Source organism: Canis aureus, chromosome 27 (assembly GCF_053574225.1).
Source record: "Canis aureus isolate CA01 chromosome 27, VMU_Caureus_v.1.0, whole genome shotgun sequence".
NCBI lineage: Eukaryota > Metazoa > Chordata > Mammalia > Carnivora > Canidae > Canis > Canis aureus.
In genome coordinates, this window is record NC_135637.1 from 33,230,731 (window position 1) to 33,248,198 (window position 17,468).

A 17,468-nucleotide genomic window follows, 5' to 3' on the forward strand; every position below is an offset into this window, starting at 1 on the left:
GTGGGACTCAATCCCGGGTCTCCAGGATCATGCCCTGGGCCAAAGGCAGGCGCTAAACTGCTGAGCCACCCAGGAATCCCCTCTTTTTTTTTTTTTTTTTTTAAGATTTTATCTTTAAGTACTCTCCCCCCTCAACGTGGGGCACAAACTCAACCTCAAGATAAGGAGTTGCACACTCCACCTGCTGAGCCAGTCAGGCCCCCCTCCATGTTTTTAATAAAACCTTGCTCCCTGGTAGTATGCAACAGATTGCTTATCTTCAATGGGGTATGAAAGTATTTTATTTCTATACTTGTGGAGAGCCTGCAGTACTTTACCCAGGCTAGTAATTTTATTTATTTATTTATTTATTTATTTATTTATTGAAGAGAACATGAGCAGGGGAAGGAGCAGAGGGAGAGGGAGAAGCAGACTCCCTGCCGAGCAGGAATTCAATCCCAGGACTCTGGGATCATGACCTGAGCCAAAGGCAGACGCCTAACCAACTGAGCTACCCAGGTACCCCAGACTAATGATACATTTTAAAATTTTGTTGGTTTCTTCATCAAACGATAAAGTTGCAGTGAGAAAACTTCTATATATTAATTCAAAAGGGCTCAATTTAAGAGTCCCCTTTGGTGCCACTCTTATTCTTAGTGAAGCAATCCATAACATTTTATATTCATGTCTCATGAGTCTCTTGACAGAGTTTTGCCAAAGTTTCTTTAAAGATATGGTTTGGGGGACACCTGAGTGGCTCAGTGGTTGAGCGTTTGCCTTCGGCCCAAGGCATGGTCCTGGAGCCCTGGGATCGAGTCCTGTATCGGGCTCCCTGCATAGAGCCTGCTTCTCCCTCTGCCTTTGTCTCTGCCTCTCTCTCTGTGTCTCACATAAATAAATAAATAAAATCTTAAAAAAAAAAAAAAAAAGATATGGTTTGGGGAAGAATGCTTGGATGGCTCACTTGGCAGAGCATACAAATCTTAATCTAGGGTTTGTGAGTTCAAGCCCTATGTTGAATGTAAAGATCACTAAAAATAAAAATCTTAAAAAAAAGATATTGTTCATTTTTTACATTTTTCCTGAAGATTTAGGCCTCCATGAGGCATAACAGATCCCTAGAGCCACTGATAATGGTTGTGTTAGCAGGAAAGCAGGGTCCTCATCACTTTGTAGACTCTGAGGAAGTCCAAGCCTAGGTATGACTTCCTTTAATAATCTTTTAGAAACTTCTGAAGTCTTTTCTGTCCTAATGGAGAAGGCCTCTACCCACCCTGTAAATGTATCCACATAAACCTTACCCCAGACAGGGTAACATCTGAGTTAAGTCAACCTGCCAGTCTTCCCCAAGGTAAGTGTCTCCATGTTGAACTGGCTTAATGAAGGTGGGGGAGGCATAGGATGGGTCCTTGGGTCATTTCTGACACAAAGCTTATATGCTCTGGTAACTTCTCTTACCGTTTTGGTTAGATTCTTCTCTCTGAATATTTGCTGTACTGGATTTGCCATAGTATCTCTACCAAAGTGGGTGGAGTCAGATATTTGCTTAATTATCTTCCACTGTAGTGCCTCAGGGAGTATATATATATATATATATATATATATATATATATATATAATTTCATTTATACCATCCTTTGAGTCGACCTCAAATCCCTTTTGTGAGGCCCACTGAGCCTCAGAGGAAGTATAATTTGGACTTCTTTGAGGAGAGCTTCTGGAATCAGAGCTAAAGCCTGTGTAGCCAGCCCTTCATCTTTCACTGCCACTTTCACTAATGTGTCAGCAAAGTCATTTCCTTGATTTGTCATGGTTTGGTTTGTTTGGTTCCTTCCACAAGATACAACTGCCACCTCCCGAGGTATGTATGTCTCTTACAATGTTAAAATTTCCTCTTTGTGTTGTTTATAGGGGAAAAATTTGAATTTAATAGTCTTCATCTCTTCCAGATGGCTGCATGGGTATGAAATATTAAGAAGCCACATTTAGGGGCACCGAGGTGGCTCAGCTGTTGAGTGTCTGCCTTCAGCTCAGGGCATGATCCCAGGATCCGGGATTGAGTCCCACATCAGTCTCCTTGCAGAAAGCTTGCTTGCTTCTCCCTCTACTTCTATCTCTGCCTCTGTGTGTGTGTGTGTGTGTGTGTGTGTCTCATGAATAAATAAATAAAATCTTAGAAAAAAAGAAAACGAAGCCACATTTTTTTTAAAGATTTTATTAATTTACTTATGAGAGACACAGAGAGAGAGAGAGGCAGAGGGAGAAGCAGGCTCCATGCAGGGAGCCCAACGTGGGCCTCGATCCCAGGTCTCCAGGATCATGCCATGGGCTGAAGGCAGGCACCAAACCGTGGAGCCACCCAGGGATCCCCGGAAGCCACATTTAGAATCAGTATATTTTTTTCACTTTAACCGTTTACCTAATTATAGTGCTCAGATGACGCAGTCAGTTCGGGGTTTTGTGCAAAGGATGGGGAGGCAAAGGTCTTGCCCCAGTTAGGCTGAGGCTGTAGGGTGATAATAGCATATTTGGCTTTTCTGGTTCCCTTGAGCATAAAGCTACTTACGTCTATAAACCATTCAGCCTCTGGATTGGGCAGAAGTTTGTCTTTAAAGTCAGACCTACCTAAATACACTTGTTCTATTTTGTCTACACAGAAGTAGATCAGAAGCTCCTTATTGCCTTCATCAGATCATCAAGTAGCCGGGTTTAAAGCTCGACACGCATTGGTATCTCAATAATCTCCCTCCTATTGGACCACTGGTGTTCTTTGGCCTCTAAAACCCCTTGCACTTGATGTGGAGTCATGACATCCAGGTGTTGTCCTAAGGTAAATTTGCTAGCTTCTCCAACTAGTGGGGCAGTTGCGAGCACTGCTCATAAGCATCTTAGCCACCCTTCCGCAACCAGGTCTGATTGGAGAAGTAGGCTGCTGGCCTAGGAACTGGCCCAAGTTTTTGAGTTAGGACTCCTAGGGCTATTCTTATCCTTTCTGACTCCTATAGAGTGAAGGGTTTTTCCAGGTTTGGGAGTCCTAAGGCAGGAGCAGTGTTTAGTTTTTCTTTTAGACCTTTGAAAGCTTGGTGGCAATCATCATCCTATTCCAGGCATTCTAAATCATTTCCTTGTAATGTTTTATAAAGGAGTTTGGCCAAAATACGAAACCCTGGAATCCAAATGTGACAAAAGCCTACCAGGCCTAAGAAAGTTCTATTTGTTGTTGTTGTTGTTGTTGTTTTGTCTAAGAAAGTTCTTGAGCAGCCTGGGTGGCTCAGTGGTTTAGTGCTGCCTTCGGCCCAGGGCGTGATCCTAGGGACCCAGGATCAAGTCCCACATTGGGCTCTCTGTGTGGACCCTGCTTCTCCCTCTGCCTGTGTCTCTGCCTCTCTCTTTGTGTCTCTCATGAATAAATAAATAAAAACTTTAAAAAATTTAAAAAAAAAAGAAAGTCCTTAACTGCCTTTTCATTTGTGGTATTAAAATATTCAGGGGTTGCCTGGGTGGCACAGTTGATTAAACAACCGACTCTTGGTTTTGGCTCAGGTCGTGATCAAATTCCACATCAGGCTCCCTGCTCTGCGGAGAGCCTGCTTCTCCCTCTCTCTCTATCTGCAGCTCCCCCTGCTTGCTCTCTCTCTCTCTGCCAAATAAATTAACATCTTAAAAATTTTTTTGCATTGAAAACGTTTTTCTTAATTAGAGGCTGAATGCTTTTGTGGCCCCTGGTCCTATGGAATATTACCTTTTCTTTTTTTTAAGATTTTATTTTATTTATTTATTCCAATATTATTCCAATAAAAATTCAATTTCCTTACCCGCCACATCAAGGATCACCTGAGGCTCCTGGTGTGTTATGTTGAAATGTCCAGGAAGAGCCATAGGAGAGCTCAGGCCCCTGTGGTCCTCCTTAACCTCGGCCAGCAAAGGTTTCCAGGCTGGACACCTTCCTTTGAAGTCAGGGACAATACTGTCTCCAATGGCCCTCCATCGTGCAGAATGCACCTTGATGAGGGCCCAGCCTTTTGCGAGCCAGGGGCTGTAGTCTGGCTTTGCCAGACTCTGGCCTTGCAGGCTTCTGTATTAGGTGGTCCTGGGGTGGCATGGTGCCCAATGCCATGGCTCAAAGTTGGGCATGCCATTTATTTTGGACAAACTTGTCCTCCTTCTCTGCCCTGCCCTATTACTTTTTTTTTTTTTTTCTAAGATTTATTTATGTTTGAGAGAGAGAGACAGGAGAAGCAGGAGGGGCAGAGGGAAAGAGAGAATCTCAAGCAGCCTCCTCAATGAGTGAGGAGCCTCACCCCTGGATCAGGACCTGGGCCAAAGTTAGGAGTCAGAGACTTAACCAACTTGGCTACCCAGGCACCCCTGCCCAGTCTCTATTACTAAATATAGCCAAAGTCTTATCCAACAATTGTTTCATAGGAGCTTGGGGCCCACAGCTGCCTTCTGTCATTTTCTCCTGATACCTGCTGTAGATTGTAGGATAAAATGCACGGCTAACAGTGACTGCCCTTCTGGAGAATCAGGGTCTGCATTAGTGCATTAGTGGAAAGCCTCCACTAATCTACCCTGAAAGAGAGCTAGGTTTTCTTTTCTTTTTTCTATTAAGATTTTATTTATTTTATTTGAGAGACAGAGCAGGAATAGGGGGGTGGGAGAGGGAGAGGGAGAAGGACCAGCAGGTACCCCTCTAAGCAGGGAGCCTCACACAGGGCTCAGTCCCAAGACCCCAAGATTGTGACCTGAACTGAAGGCAGATGCTTAACTGACTGAGCCACCCAGGTTCCCCGAGAGAATGGTTTTCATCTTTTCCTTGAGTTACTCCCCTTCATCATAATTAATGGCTTGACTATGTATGCATTGTTTCCTTCCCTCCTCTATGGTACAGGAAATAAGACAGTAATATCTGTAGGTTTCATCAAGTCAGCACAAATGTCAAAGTCATTTCAAGGATGTAAATCTGCCGATTTAGGAGCCTGGGCCATATAAACTTCACATTGTCCTTTTAATCTGGGGTCCCCATGCAGGACCACAATGGCCAACACATAAGGTGCTTCATTCCATTTTTCTTGCCTCTTACAAGATAAATCAGGCTGTATCATAATTCAAAGAACTACTTGTGGCCAGATTTCTTGGTTCCCCAAGGTTTGGGGGCCAAACCTCATTATTTACTTTTTTTTAAAGATTTATTTATTTATTTATTTATTTATTTATGAATGATAGAGAGAGACAGAGAGACAGAGGCAGAGACACAGGAGGAGGGAGAAGCAGGCTCCATGCTGGGAGCCCGACGTGGGACTCCATCCCAGGACTCCAGGATCACGCCCTGGGCCAAAGGCAGGCGCTAAACTATTGAGCCACCCAGGGATCCCCTCATTATTTTTTTTAAAGGATTCATTATTTATTCACTAGAGACACACACACAGAGAGAGAGAGAGAGGCAGAGACACAGACAGAGGGAGAAGCAAGCTTCCCACAAGGAGCCTGATGTGGGACTCGATCCCAGATCCTGGGATCACACCCTGAGTCAAAGGCAGACGCTCAACTGTGGAGCCACCCAGGCGTCCCCCAAACCTCATTATAATAGAATATTAGTGGTTTTTTTTTTTTTGTCTCTCGACTTACCCAGCTTAAACTGTGCCCAATTATGTAGCAAACATTTTAATTTTTATTTATTTTTTTTAATTTTATTTATTTATGATAGTCACAGAGAGAGAAAGAGAGAGAGGCAGAAACATAGGCAGAGGGAGAAGCAGGCTCCATGCACCGGGAGCCCGACATGGGATTCGATCCAGGTCTCCAGGATCGCACCCTGGGCCAAAGGCAGGCGCCAAACCGCTGCGCCACCCAGGGATCCCTGTAGCAAACATTTTAATGAGAAATCTTGGAATGCTCACTGTTGGCCCCCATGTAGGACTGAAAGCAGGGAGTCCAGTTGGGCAAAGGGATAAGATTTTAAGGAAATATTGCTTGGAACACCAGAGATTCAAGACATAGAATAGGGTCATTGGCTACAGGGGATATGACTTCCAAAAGATGTTGGAATTTGGCCAAGAAAGATTTCCTGAGACATCTTTGGTGCAAAATACTTGCTTTTGAAGCAAGGTTTCCAGGACCTTGAGGGGTTTAGCTCCTATTAGGAAAAGGTCATTTGGGATCCCTGGGTGGCGCAGTGGTTTAGCGCCTGCCTTTGGCCCAGGGCGCGATCCTGGAGATCCGGGATCGAATCCCACATCAGGCTCCCGGTGCATGGAGCCTGCTTCTCCCTCTGCCTGTGTTTCTGCCTCTCTCTCTCACTGTGTGCCTATCATAAAAAAAAAAAAAAAAAGGAAAAGGTCATTTATTACTCTCTAATAAAACCTTAGTCATGGGACCTTTTAGATGTATACTGGGTTGTCATATGCTTGGGGGATGATTGCCAACATATATTTGGGGAGGTAGAGCTAAAGGAAGTTTCCAAAGATATATTTATATGTTTAAACATTTATACGTTTAGGGACACCTGGGTGGCTCTGTGGTTAAGCGTCTGCCTTCAGCCCAGGGAATGATCTGGAGTCCCGGGATTGAGTCTCACATCAGGCTCCCTGCATGGAGCCTGCTTCTCCCTCTGCCTGTGTCTCTGCCTCTCTCTCTCTGTGTCTCTCATGAATAAATAAATAAAATCTTAAAAAAAAAAAAAAGCCTTCTTTAGTCTTATAGATTCACCACTGCAGTCTCTGCCTGAGTACCACCTGGTGTTCTCTGTGTGAGGTGTGTCTTCACCTCATCCTTTCTCCCTCTTCGCCTGTTTTTTTTTTTAATTTTTTAAGATTTTATTTATTTATTCATAACGATGCAGAGAGAGAGAGGCAGAGACACAGGCAGAGGGAGAAGCAGGCTCCATGCAGAGAGCCTGATGTGGGACTCAATCCCGGGACTCCAGGATCATGCCCTGGGCTGCAGGCGGCGCTAAACCGCTCCGCCACTGGGGCTGCCCTCACCTGTTTTCATAAGGGCGCCAGTCACACTGGGTTGAAGCCCACCCTATTCCAGTATGACCACACCTTAACCGATTACATCTGTGATGATTCTCCTTCCAAATAAATTCACATTCAGAAGTACTGGGAGTTAGGACTTCAACATATCCTTTGGGGGGACACAATTCAATGCCTAACACACAACAAATCTCAAGCAGGATCAAAATGAATAAATCCACACATAGACATATTATATTGAGACTGTAGGGGCGCCTGGGTGGCTCAGTGGTAGAGCGCCTGCCTTCGGCTCAAGTCATGATCCCAGGGTCCTGGGATGGAGTCCCCATAGGGAGCCTCCTTCTCCCTCTGCATATGTCTCCACCTCTCTCTTTGTGTCTCTCATGAATAAATAAATAAAGTAAAAAAAAAAAAAAAAAAACCTGTAGGATACTAAGGACAAAGATTTGGAGAGAGAAGAAGAAGGGAGAAAATGTTGAGAATCAGGAAAACTAACTTCTCACAAGCACCACAGGAATCCAGAAGGGAGAGGAACCTATCTTTAAATGCTGCAAGAGGGACACCTGGCTGGCTCAGTGGGTAGAGCAGGCAACTCTTGACCTTGGGGTTGTAAAGGTTGAGCCTCACGTTTGGTGTAGAGATTATTTAAAAATAAAATCCTAAAAAAAATAAATAAAATAAAATAAAATAAAATAAAATAAAATAAAATAAAAAATAAAAATAAAATCCTTATTAAAGGGCCTGGGTGATGCAGTCAGTCAAGCGCTTAAGCGTCTGACTTCTGGTTTCAGCTCTGGTGGTGATCTTAGGGTCTGGGGATCGAGCCCCATGTCAGTCTCCACACTCAGCACTGAGTTGGTTTGAGATTCTCTGTCTCTGCCCTTCCCCCTACTTGCACTCTCTCTCTTTTTCTCTCAAATAAAATAAGTTTTAAAATTAAAAATAAAATAAATAAAATAAAATCCTTAAAATGCTGCAGGAAAGCAACTGTCAATCTGGAATAACAAAATCTCTTAAAAATGAGGGCGAGAGGTATACCTGGGTGGCTCAGTGGTTGAGCTGTCTAGAATCAAAATCTGAGATCCAGTGCCCTTTCCCAGAACTCAACTGTGTGGTCAGAAGGTGAAGATTTCCTTATAGCTGAGGATATTTTTTAAAAAATGAAACACTCATTGTGAAACTAATTAGATTAAGAACTATTCTAAAATGTATTTTGAGGGGCTCCTGGCTGGCTCAGTCAGATGAGCATGCAACTCTTAATCTCAGGGTCATGAGTTCACGCCCCATGTGGGGTGTAAAGATTACCTATATAAATAAAAACCTTTAAAAAATAAAATAAAGTCTATTTTGAGCAGCGGCAACAATATTAATGTAAGTTTGTAACATTATGAACAAGATACTTCCTTTACTATGAAAAATACAAACACAAAAAGCAGATATTTATAAAATACATATGTATTTATGTACGTATATATTGTTGATACAAAATGAACAAAGCTTTCAGAATCTCTAAAAGAAAGAAAGAGGTTTATTTGAGCCCAAGGGAGGACAGTTGCCCAGGATACACAATCTTCACAAATAAGGGAGTGCTCCAGGGAAGAAACATTTGGTGTAAGGTTATACCAGATTTTTTACAGAAGACGTTACAAATCAGACAAAAGACATTTCAGAAAGTTATAGACTTGTTTGTCTTAAGCTTTATGTGTAAGGCTGCATGACTTCAGTCTCATGGGAATTTAAGGGGATTTTATTCCTTAAGTCTGAAATGGGTTGGGTTTTTGTTTTTTTTTTTTAAGATTTATTTATGTATTTTAGAGAGAGAGAGAGCCCACAGCGGGGGATGAGGGGTAAGGAGTGGGCGGAGGAAGAGAAGCAGACTCCCTCTGAGTTGGAAGCCGGATGTGGGACTTGACCCCATGGCCGCTGAGATCATGAGATCATGACCTGAGCTGAAATCAAGAGTCAGATCCTCCACCAACTGAGCCACTCAGGTGCCCCCAAAATGTTTTGGGGTGGAGTTTTTGTTTGTTTGTTTGTTTGGTTTGGTTATTTGTCAGCAAAGCAGATGTATAAGGTACGCTCAGGACAGAAATAGAGCCCATGCTTTGAGATCTGGTCAGGTCATTCCGAACCTTGCTTCTCTGAGGCCCCAGGCATAGGGCCCACAAACATTAAAAGAACTGAGTCAGGGCAGTCCCAGTGGCGCAGCGGTTTAGCGCCGCCTGCAGCCCAGGGCGTGATCCTGGAGGCCCGGTATCGAGTCCCACGTCAGGCTCTCTGCATGGAGCTTGTTTCTCCCTCTGCCTGTGTGTGTCTGCGCCTCTCTCTCTCTCTCTCTCTCTGTGTGTCTCTATGAATAAATAAATAAAAATCTTAAAAAAAAAAAATTAAAAAAAAAAAAAAGGACTGAGTCAGGGCAGCCCTGGTGGCTCAGCAGTTTAGCGCCTTCAGTCCAGGGTGCGATCCTGGAGATCCGGGATCGAGTCCCATATCGGGCTCCCTGCATGAAGCCTGCTTCTCCCTCTCTCTGTCTCTGTCTCTGTGTGTGTGTGTGTCTCTATGAATAAATAAATTTTTAAAAATCTTTTTTAAAAAAAGGACTGAATCTGAGCTACATATGTATTACTTTTTTAAAATTTTTATTTATTTATTCATGAGAAACACAGAAAGAGAGAGGCAGAGACACAGGCAGAGGGAGAAGCAGGCTCCCACAAGATCCCCATGTGGGACTCATCCTGAACCCTAGGATCATGCCCTGAGCCAAAGGCAGGTGCTCAACTGCTGAGCCACCCAAGGGTCCCAAGATTTTCTATACACTTTCAACATTGAAGGCTATAGGGAATCAATTTAGTGCCAGTAGACGTACTAACAGAACAGTAGAGCGTAGGGATGCCTGGGTGACTCAGGTCATGATCCTTGGGGTCCTAGGATCGAGTCCTGCATTGGGCTCCCTCCAGGGAACCTGCTTCTCTCTCTGCCTATGTCTCTGCCTCTCTCTCTCTGTGTCTCTCATGAATAAATAAATAAAATCTTAAAAAAAAAAGAAAAGGACAGTAGAGTGTAAACTGGGAAAAGAATGAACTATTAGATAAATGATGCTGGAACAGTCTACCCATATGCAATTCAGATAAAATTGGATCCTTATGTCATACATAAAAATTTATCTGCCATGGAGACAGGATAGTCAGAGGCAACGATATGAAGAAAGACTCAGAGTCTCACTGAATTTTAAAAAATTTTTTAAAAAGATTCTATTTATTTATTCATGAGAATACACAGAGAGGAGAAAGAGAGACAGAGAGGCAGAGACACAGGCAGAGGGAGAAGCAGGGCTCCATGCAAGGAGCCTGCCGTGGGACTCAATCCCGGGTCTCCGGGATCACGCCCTGGGCTGTAGGTGGCACTAAACCACTGAGCCACCAGGGCTGCCCTCTCACTGAATTTTAATCTGCGGGACAGGGGAACCAAGAACACTCGGAGTTGGATCCCAAGGCTTTGCCTCCTCCCGATTTTATTAAGAGATCTAGCATGTTAGCTATAGAAATGATTAATTTTGGGAAACAGAAAAACATGTTTACTTCAAAGGGTTAAAGAATAGACTATTAGTTCAAGGAGAGGGAATGGAGTTGGGCAGGGGGTGGGGGTGACTGGGTGACGGGCACTGAGAGGGGCACTTGACGGGATGAGCACTGGGTGTTATTCTATATGTTGGCAAATTGAACACCAATAAAAAATAAATTTATTTAAAAAAACAAAAACAAAAGGAGAGGGAGTGGAGGAGCTCTATCTGGAGAACAACGTGGTCAAGAATCAGTGTGCGCACCCAGGAGCTCATGTATCCCTAGTGTGCCGAGAACTAGGAGATTCAATTCTCAGATAAGTTCCACAGCTGGCTCCGCACATTAATCCAAGTGGATTAAATATCTACATGTGAAAAACTTTCAGTAGAAACTACAGAATATTTTTATGACCTTGAGGGTAGGGGCAGACTTCTTAAGTAAGACACAAAATGCCCAGGTTGCTGAGTCCTGGGATCGAATCCCGCATCCGGCTCCCTGCGGGGATCCTGCTTCTCCTTCGGCTTATTTCTCTGCCTCACTCTGTGTCCCTCATGAATAAATAAAATCTTAAAAAAAAAAAAAAGGCAACATACAGCATAGGAGAAGATATTTGCAGATGGCATATCTGATAAAGGGTTAGTATCCAAAATCTATAAAGAACCTATCAAGATAACTAAGATAACTCAACACTCAAAAAACAATCCAGTTAAGAAATGGGCAGAAGACATGAATAGACATTTTCCCAAAGAAAACATCTAGATGGCTAACAGATACAGGAAAAGATGTTCAACGTCACTCATCATCAGGTAAATGCAAATCAAAACCTGTCAGAGTGGCTAAAATTAGCACAGGAAATAACAGATGTGGAGAAGAATGTGGAGAAAGGAAAACCTCTTGCACCATTCGTTGGTGGCAATGCAAACTGGCACAGCCATTCTGGAGGTCAGTATGGACAGTCCTCAAAAAGTTAAAAATAGAACTACCCAATGATCCAGCAATTGCGCTACCAGGTATTTACCCAAAGGATACAAAAATACAGATTCTGGGACGCCTGGGTGGCTCAGAGGTTGAGCGTCTGCCTTTGGCTCAGGGTATGATTCTGGAGTCGCAGGATCGAGTCCCGCATGGGGCTTCCTGCATGGAGCCGGCTTCTCCCTCTGCCTGTGTCTCTGCCTCTGTCTCTGTGTCTCTCATAAATAAATAAAATCTTAAAAAGAAATACAGATTCAAAAGGATACATGTACCCCAATGCTTATAGCAGCATTATCAACAGTAGTGAAACTATGGAAAAAGTCCAACTGTCTCCACAGACTGATGAATGGATAAAGAAGATACGAGGGATAGATAGATAGATAGATATCAGATATATATATCTCCAAGTTGGGTGTAGAGATTACTTAATAAAATCTGTAATAAATAAAATTTATTTATTTATTTAAAAAATAAATTTTTTTTTAAGTAATCTGTACACCCAACACAGGGCTCAAACTCACAACCCCAATGTTCAAGAGTCGCACTCTCCCAACTGAGCCAGCCAGGTGCCCCCCCCCGAAAAATTTTAAAAAACATATAAAAATTTCTGCCAATTGAAACCAGGGATACAAGCCCTCAGCAGGCCCCACAATTAGATATATGGCTCCTAGCTACCTTTGATCAGAGTTAAGTAGCCCTTAGTTACAGTTTAAAGAAACCTGTAAGGTTGCCTCAGGAAATAACATAAAGTTGCCTCTCAGAAATGTGTGGGATGCTCTTCTACCTGAGGTGACAAACGTAACACACCGCGTGTGCAAAAAATAGTAATTGTTTGCAGCTTAGTAATAGTCACAGGATGTGGAACTTCTGCTTTTGTACTCTAAATATGACTGACGCAATCTGGCAAGAATGTTTCCAGTCCCAGGCCCCTGAACCTGAGGACCACCTCACCACAGTTACACCAAAACCAGACGAGGTGACGCCAGGAGTGACAAAACAATTAAGGAAAGAAATATTACAGCTGCCCTAATCCCTAACTGAATGACCTCAAGATCCTTATTGTGAATTTTCACCCTTTTATTTTTTTTTTAAGGATTTTATTTCTTTATTCATGAGAGACACAGAGAGGCAGAGACATAGGCAGAGGGAGAAGCAGGCTCCCCAAGGAGCCTGATGGGAGACTCGATCCCAGGACCCCGGGATCATGCCCTGAGCGGAAGGCAGACGCTCAACCACCGAGCCACCCAGGCGTCCCAATTTTTGCCCTTTTAAAGCCCCCACTCGGCTGCACCTGGCTGGCTCAGTCAGTAGAGCAGGCAACTCTTGATCTCAAGGGGGTGAGTTCTGGGCCGCACCCTGAGCATGGTGCCCATTTTAAAATAAATACTTAAAAAAAATAAAAATAAATACTTAAAAAAAAAAAAAGAAAAGGAAAGAGAACCCTCTGCTTGTAAACCCTCAGGGAGTTGGGGGTCTTTAGAGCCTTAGCTCCCTGTTCTCCGGGTTAGCAATAATCCAATAAACAGCTTTTTTAATTCGTTTCTTGCAAACACTCGGTGGGGCCCTTGCTGGCTTTGGTGCTCGTTGGGTGGATGAACTCTCCTTCCGTTAGGTTATGCAGTCACTAAGAAAAAAAAGCACGACTCGATAGAAAAATGGACTAAAGATATGAATAGGCAGTTCACAGATGGTGACAACCAAGTGGCAAAAACACACAAAAGGAACCCAAAACTGGGGTGCCTGGGTGGCTCAGCTGGTTAAGTGTCTGCCTTCGGCTCAGGTCATGATCCCAGGGTCCTGGGATCGAGCCTCACATCAGGCTCCTTGCTCAGTGCAGAGTCTGCTTCTCCCTCTCCCTCTGTTGTTCGCCCTGCTTGTGCTCTCTGGCTCTTTCTCCTTCTCTCTCAAATAAATAAATAAAATCTTAAAAAAAAAAGAACCCAAAACTTATTAAACATAGAAAAATGAAAATTAAAGTTATAATCAATTATTAATATCACTCCACACCACACCCATTAGGTTAGTATATTTAAGATATGTTCAGGGTCTTGTGATAGCAAGAGCTTTGAAATATTCTAAATGCTCATGAGCAAGAAATGAGAACATGGTGCAGAGTGAAAATGAGCAGATTTGAAGCTGTGCCCCTTGAGGTTAATGAGGTTGAGATTAATGGCAAATTCCTTTTTGACAATGATTTTTCATTTATTTATTTTTTTATTATTTTTTTTTAATTGGAGTTCGATTTCCCAACATATAGCCTAACACCCAGTGCTCATCCCGTCAAGGGTAACGGCAAATTTCAATTTGATTTGATTTTTAAGTAACCTCCACATCCAACGTGGGGCTAGAACGCAAAACCCTGAGATCAAGGGTCATCTGCGGTGCCAGCTGAGCCAGCCAGGCTGCCCTGAGACTAGTAGAAAACTTAAAGCTTGTTTTTCAGAGACCTGCTTCTCTCTGGTCAGCCTGTGAGCAAGCAAGGCCCTGCAGTCTTCACCCGGCCTGAGAACTCATTCAGTTACACCTGCTCTCAGAAGATGCCCACCGCCCTCTCCTTGACCTATAGGTGACCATCCGGTGTCAGAGGCCTCATTTGGCCTCATTCTAATGTCAAGTCTCCACCCCAAGGTGGTGTCATCTAGGTTGGCTCAATGGGCAGCTCCCTCCTTCCTCATGAAGTCACACATTCCCCCGCCCTTTTCATTAATATATGTGTGACTCCAACCCCGTGATTATAGAACCGTGTTCTCAACAAAGGCGCGGAGACAGATTTTTGAACCAGCCTCCTGTCCCCTCGCTTGGCCGCATTGCAACAAAGCTTTTTCTCTGCAAAAGCCTGGTGCTACGGTGTCTGGCTTTCCGTTGCACGCCAGCAAATAAGCTCTTTCCGGCTCAGTAACAAATTTGGCGACGGCAAAGGGGCTCTAAATCCAACTGGACACCGTTGCCGGTGGCTCTTTTGCCCCGTGTGGGGGACTGGGTTCCGAACTCTCTCTGCACGGGCGGAATCAACCTTCGGTGCTTTCTTTGGGGCAGAGAAACTTGTTTGGGGTTCGGAAGACATCCTTTGGGTGAGTAATCATGGCACAGATGACTTACTGCTGGTAATTGGGTTCCGACCTCAGCGGAAAGGGCTTGGGTGGGGAATTTCCCTTTGGGGGAAAGGAAAACAGGGCTTACACTCCTAGAGGTTCTCTTGGCTCTTTGGATTTCTTGGGAAACTTGTCTGTGCAAGAGTGACTCTGTGTGACCCGCTGAGAATTACTGCAAATACCAAGCTAGAATGGGAAATGAGCATTCCATCCCAAAGTGTAGCCCCTTGGGCTGCGTCCTTCGGAACTGGGCAGTGCTCACCAATAAACGCATGACAAAGAGAAAGATGATATCTTTCTGTAATACTGCCTGGCCACAATATTCCCTGGATTCGGGAGAACGGTGGCCCAAGAATGGTTCCTTAAATTACAATACTATCTTGCAGTTGGATTTATTTTGCAAAAAGGAAGAAAAACGGCTGGAGATCGAATATGTACAAGCGTTTATGTTATTATACCAGCGTAAGGATATTCAGAGAAAATGTAATATTTCGGCGCAAGGGGAGAGTCCCCAGAATGAGGCCATTTCACCCGGGTCTGATGATAAGACAGAGGATTCCTTGTCCACCCGGTTAAACACCGCTACTCCCCCTCCGTCTCCACTGGGAGGTGCCAGGGCCGCCGTCCCGCCACGGTCGGCACCTCGGGCCCCCACTCCGTCCACTTCCCCTCCGGATCCCGCAGGCCCGCTAGTGGTCTCTCCCTCTCAGACCTGCCAGGTGACCCCGCGGGACGAGGGGGGCACCCAGCCTCAGGCAGGGAGATTCCCCGGCATACAGTGGCCGATCGGCGGAGTTTACGGGACCCGGCAGCTGCCCGGTGTCATCTTTGTCCGCCCCCCGTTATCCACCTCCGACCTGCTTAGTTGGAAAGTCCACATGCCGACGTACCGAGATGACCCCATTAAAATGGAGAGTCTTTTTGCCTCTATTTTTGCTCTCCATCATCCCACTTGGGCAGATATTCAAATCCTCCTAAACGTCTTCCTCACGTCCGAGGAACGCAGCGTGGTCCTAAAACAGGCTCGCGCCGAAGCTGAGAAGATGCGCGAGCAGGTTCCTAACAGCCCGGTGCGCGCGCTCGCAGACGTGGCCGTACCCGCCGCCGACCCGAGGTGGAGCCCTGCTGACCGCGGGGACAGGGACCAGCTGGAGCATTACCGCCGCTGCATCCTTCGGGGCCTGAGGAACGGAGTCCCGAAACACAGAAGCTTCGATAAAGTTCTGCAGGTCAGACAGAGGCCTGACGAGGACCCCTTTGACTACCTGGAACGGTTGTTTAAGGCCTATCGGCAGGGCGCGAACCTAGACCCGCAGGCTCCAGAGCACCTACCCTTGGTGAACGCCAGCTTCGTGAGGCAAGCTGCCCCTGACGTTCAAAGGAAATTGCAAAGGCTGCGCGGGGCTTTAGGAATGCCCACCCTGCACCTGGCGGAGCTTGCTTCCGAGGTTTTCCGAAACCGAGACAAGGTCCGGGAGAAGGAGGCGCGGCGCAGGATGCGGCAGCAGGCAGCCTTGCTGGCCGACGCGGTGAGGCGGGCGCGGCCCGCACCTCACCAGGCTCCGCCCCAGCCTGGGGCCCATCCCCAGGGAAGACACCCGAGGCCCTCAAACTCCAGATCCAGAGGCCACCCCAATGTAGGGCCACACCAATGTGCCTATTGTAAACGACAGGGACACTGGAAAAAGGAGTGCCCCTCTCTGAATAAGTAATGTGAAGGTGACTCGGCCAAACTTCCAGATGCCCCACGCCTCTTCCCTCCCCCATCATGCCCGCAAGAACTATCCAGAATTAGGGGGCCCAGGGACTCCTAACAGCCCTACGGCCTTCATTGAAATTTCCCACGTGGAACCCTGGGTCATCTTATTGGTGAAAAAGACCCTGAACAGGGACGCCTGGGTGGCTTAGTGGTTGAATGCCTTCGGCTCAGGGCATGATCCTGAGATCCAGGATAGTGTCCCACTTTGGGTTCCTTGTAGGAAGCCTGCTTCTCCCTCTGCCTGTGTCTCTGCCTCTCTCTCTCTCTCTCTCTCTCTCTCTGTCTCTCATTAATAAATTTAAAAAAATCTTTAAAATTTAATCAATTAAAAAAAAAGACACTGAACAGATTTCTTGGTAGACACTGGTGCTACCTACTAAGTACTGAATACCAGGAGCGCCTGGGTAGCTCAGTTGGTTACTGTCTGCCTTCCGCTGAGGTCATGATCTCAAGGTTCAGGGGTTTCCCCCTCTTTTGTGGATCTTTCTGCCCCAGCGGGGAGTCTACTTCTCCCTCTCCCTCTGCCCCTTCCCCCTCCCCTTCCCCGTGTGCTTGCGCTCTCTCTCAAATAAATAAAATCCTAAGTACTGAATATCAAAATGACTAGGTTGATGTCAGAAAATATGATGGTGACAGGCGTCTCAGGAGAATCGCTACAAAAAGCCTTTTCTCCAAACCCTTGAATGTCAAAAGGGGAAACCTCAAGCATAGTTTTCTCTATATGCCTGAATGTTCAACAGCACTGCTGGATACTGTTTGTTTTCAGATCCCACTGAAAACAAATCCACTAGCCGCCTGCAGAGGCCCTTGGACTGACACAAAGGAAGGTCACTGCTAGGATTCTGGCCTATGAACAAGCAAGGCCTTTTTAGGGTCCAAGGACAGGCTGCCCCCAAATATGCTACTTTGTCAAATTGAGTATTTTAAATAAAGGTTACATAAGAAGGACTCCCAGACCCTCCTCTGTTCCCCTGGAAATAAATCTTCCATGTGAAAAGTGCTTGTACTAAGAGGTAAAAAGAAGGGGCAGCCCGGATGGCTCAGCGGTTTAGCACCTGCCTTCAGCCCAGGGCCTGATCCTGGAGACTGGGGATCAAGTCCCATGTCGGGCTCCCTCCATGGAGCCTAC

General features: G+C 45.3%; 1 protein-coding gene across 1 annotated transcript; it reads left to right on the forward strand.

Annotated features, from left to right (window-relative positions):
* The first annotated feature begins 14,151 nt into the window (after nucleotides 1-14,151).
* On the forward strand, nucleotides 14,152-16,931 carry LOC144299159 (uncharacterized). Its single transcript, XM_077874534.1, has 2 exons — nucleotides 14,152-14,559; nucleotides 14,967-16,931. The coding sequence occupies exon 2, from the start codon at nucleotides 15,027-15,029 to the stop codon at nucleotides 16,290-16,292; it is 1,266 nt and encodes a 421-aa protein (XP_077730660.1). The 5' UTR covers nucleotides 14,152-14,559; nucleotides 14,967-15,026; the 3' UTR covers nucleotides 16,293-16,931.
* Nucleotides 16,932-17,468: the final 537 nt, after the last annotated feature.

Excerpts from the sequence above, each read along its gene's own strand:
- LOC144299159 (XM_077874534.1), top strand. The coding sequence starts at position 15,027 with ATGTTATTATACCAGCGTAAGGATATTCAGAGAAAATGTAATATTTCG.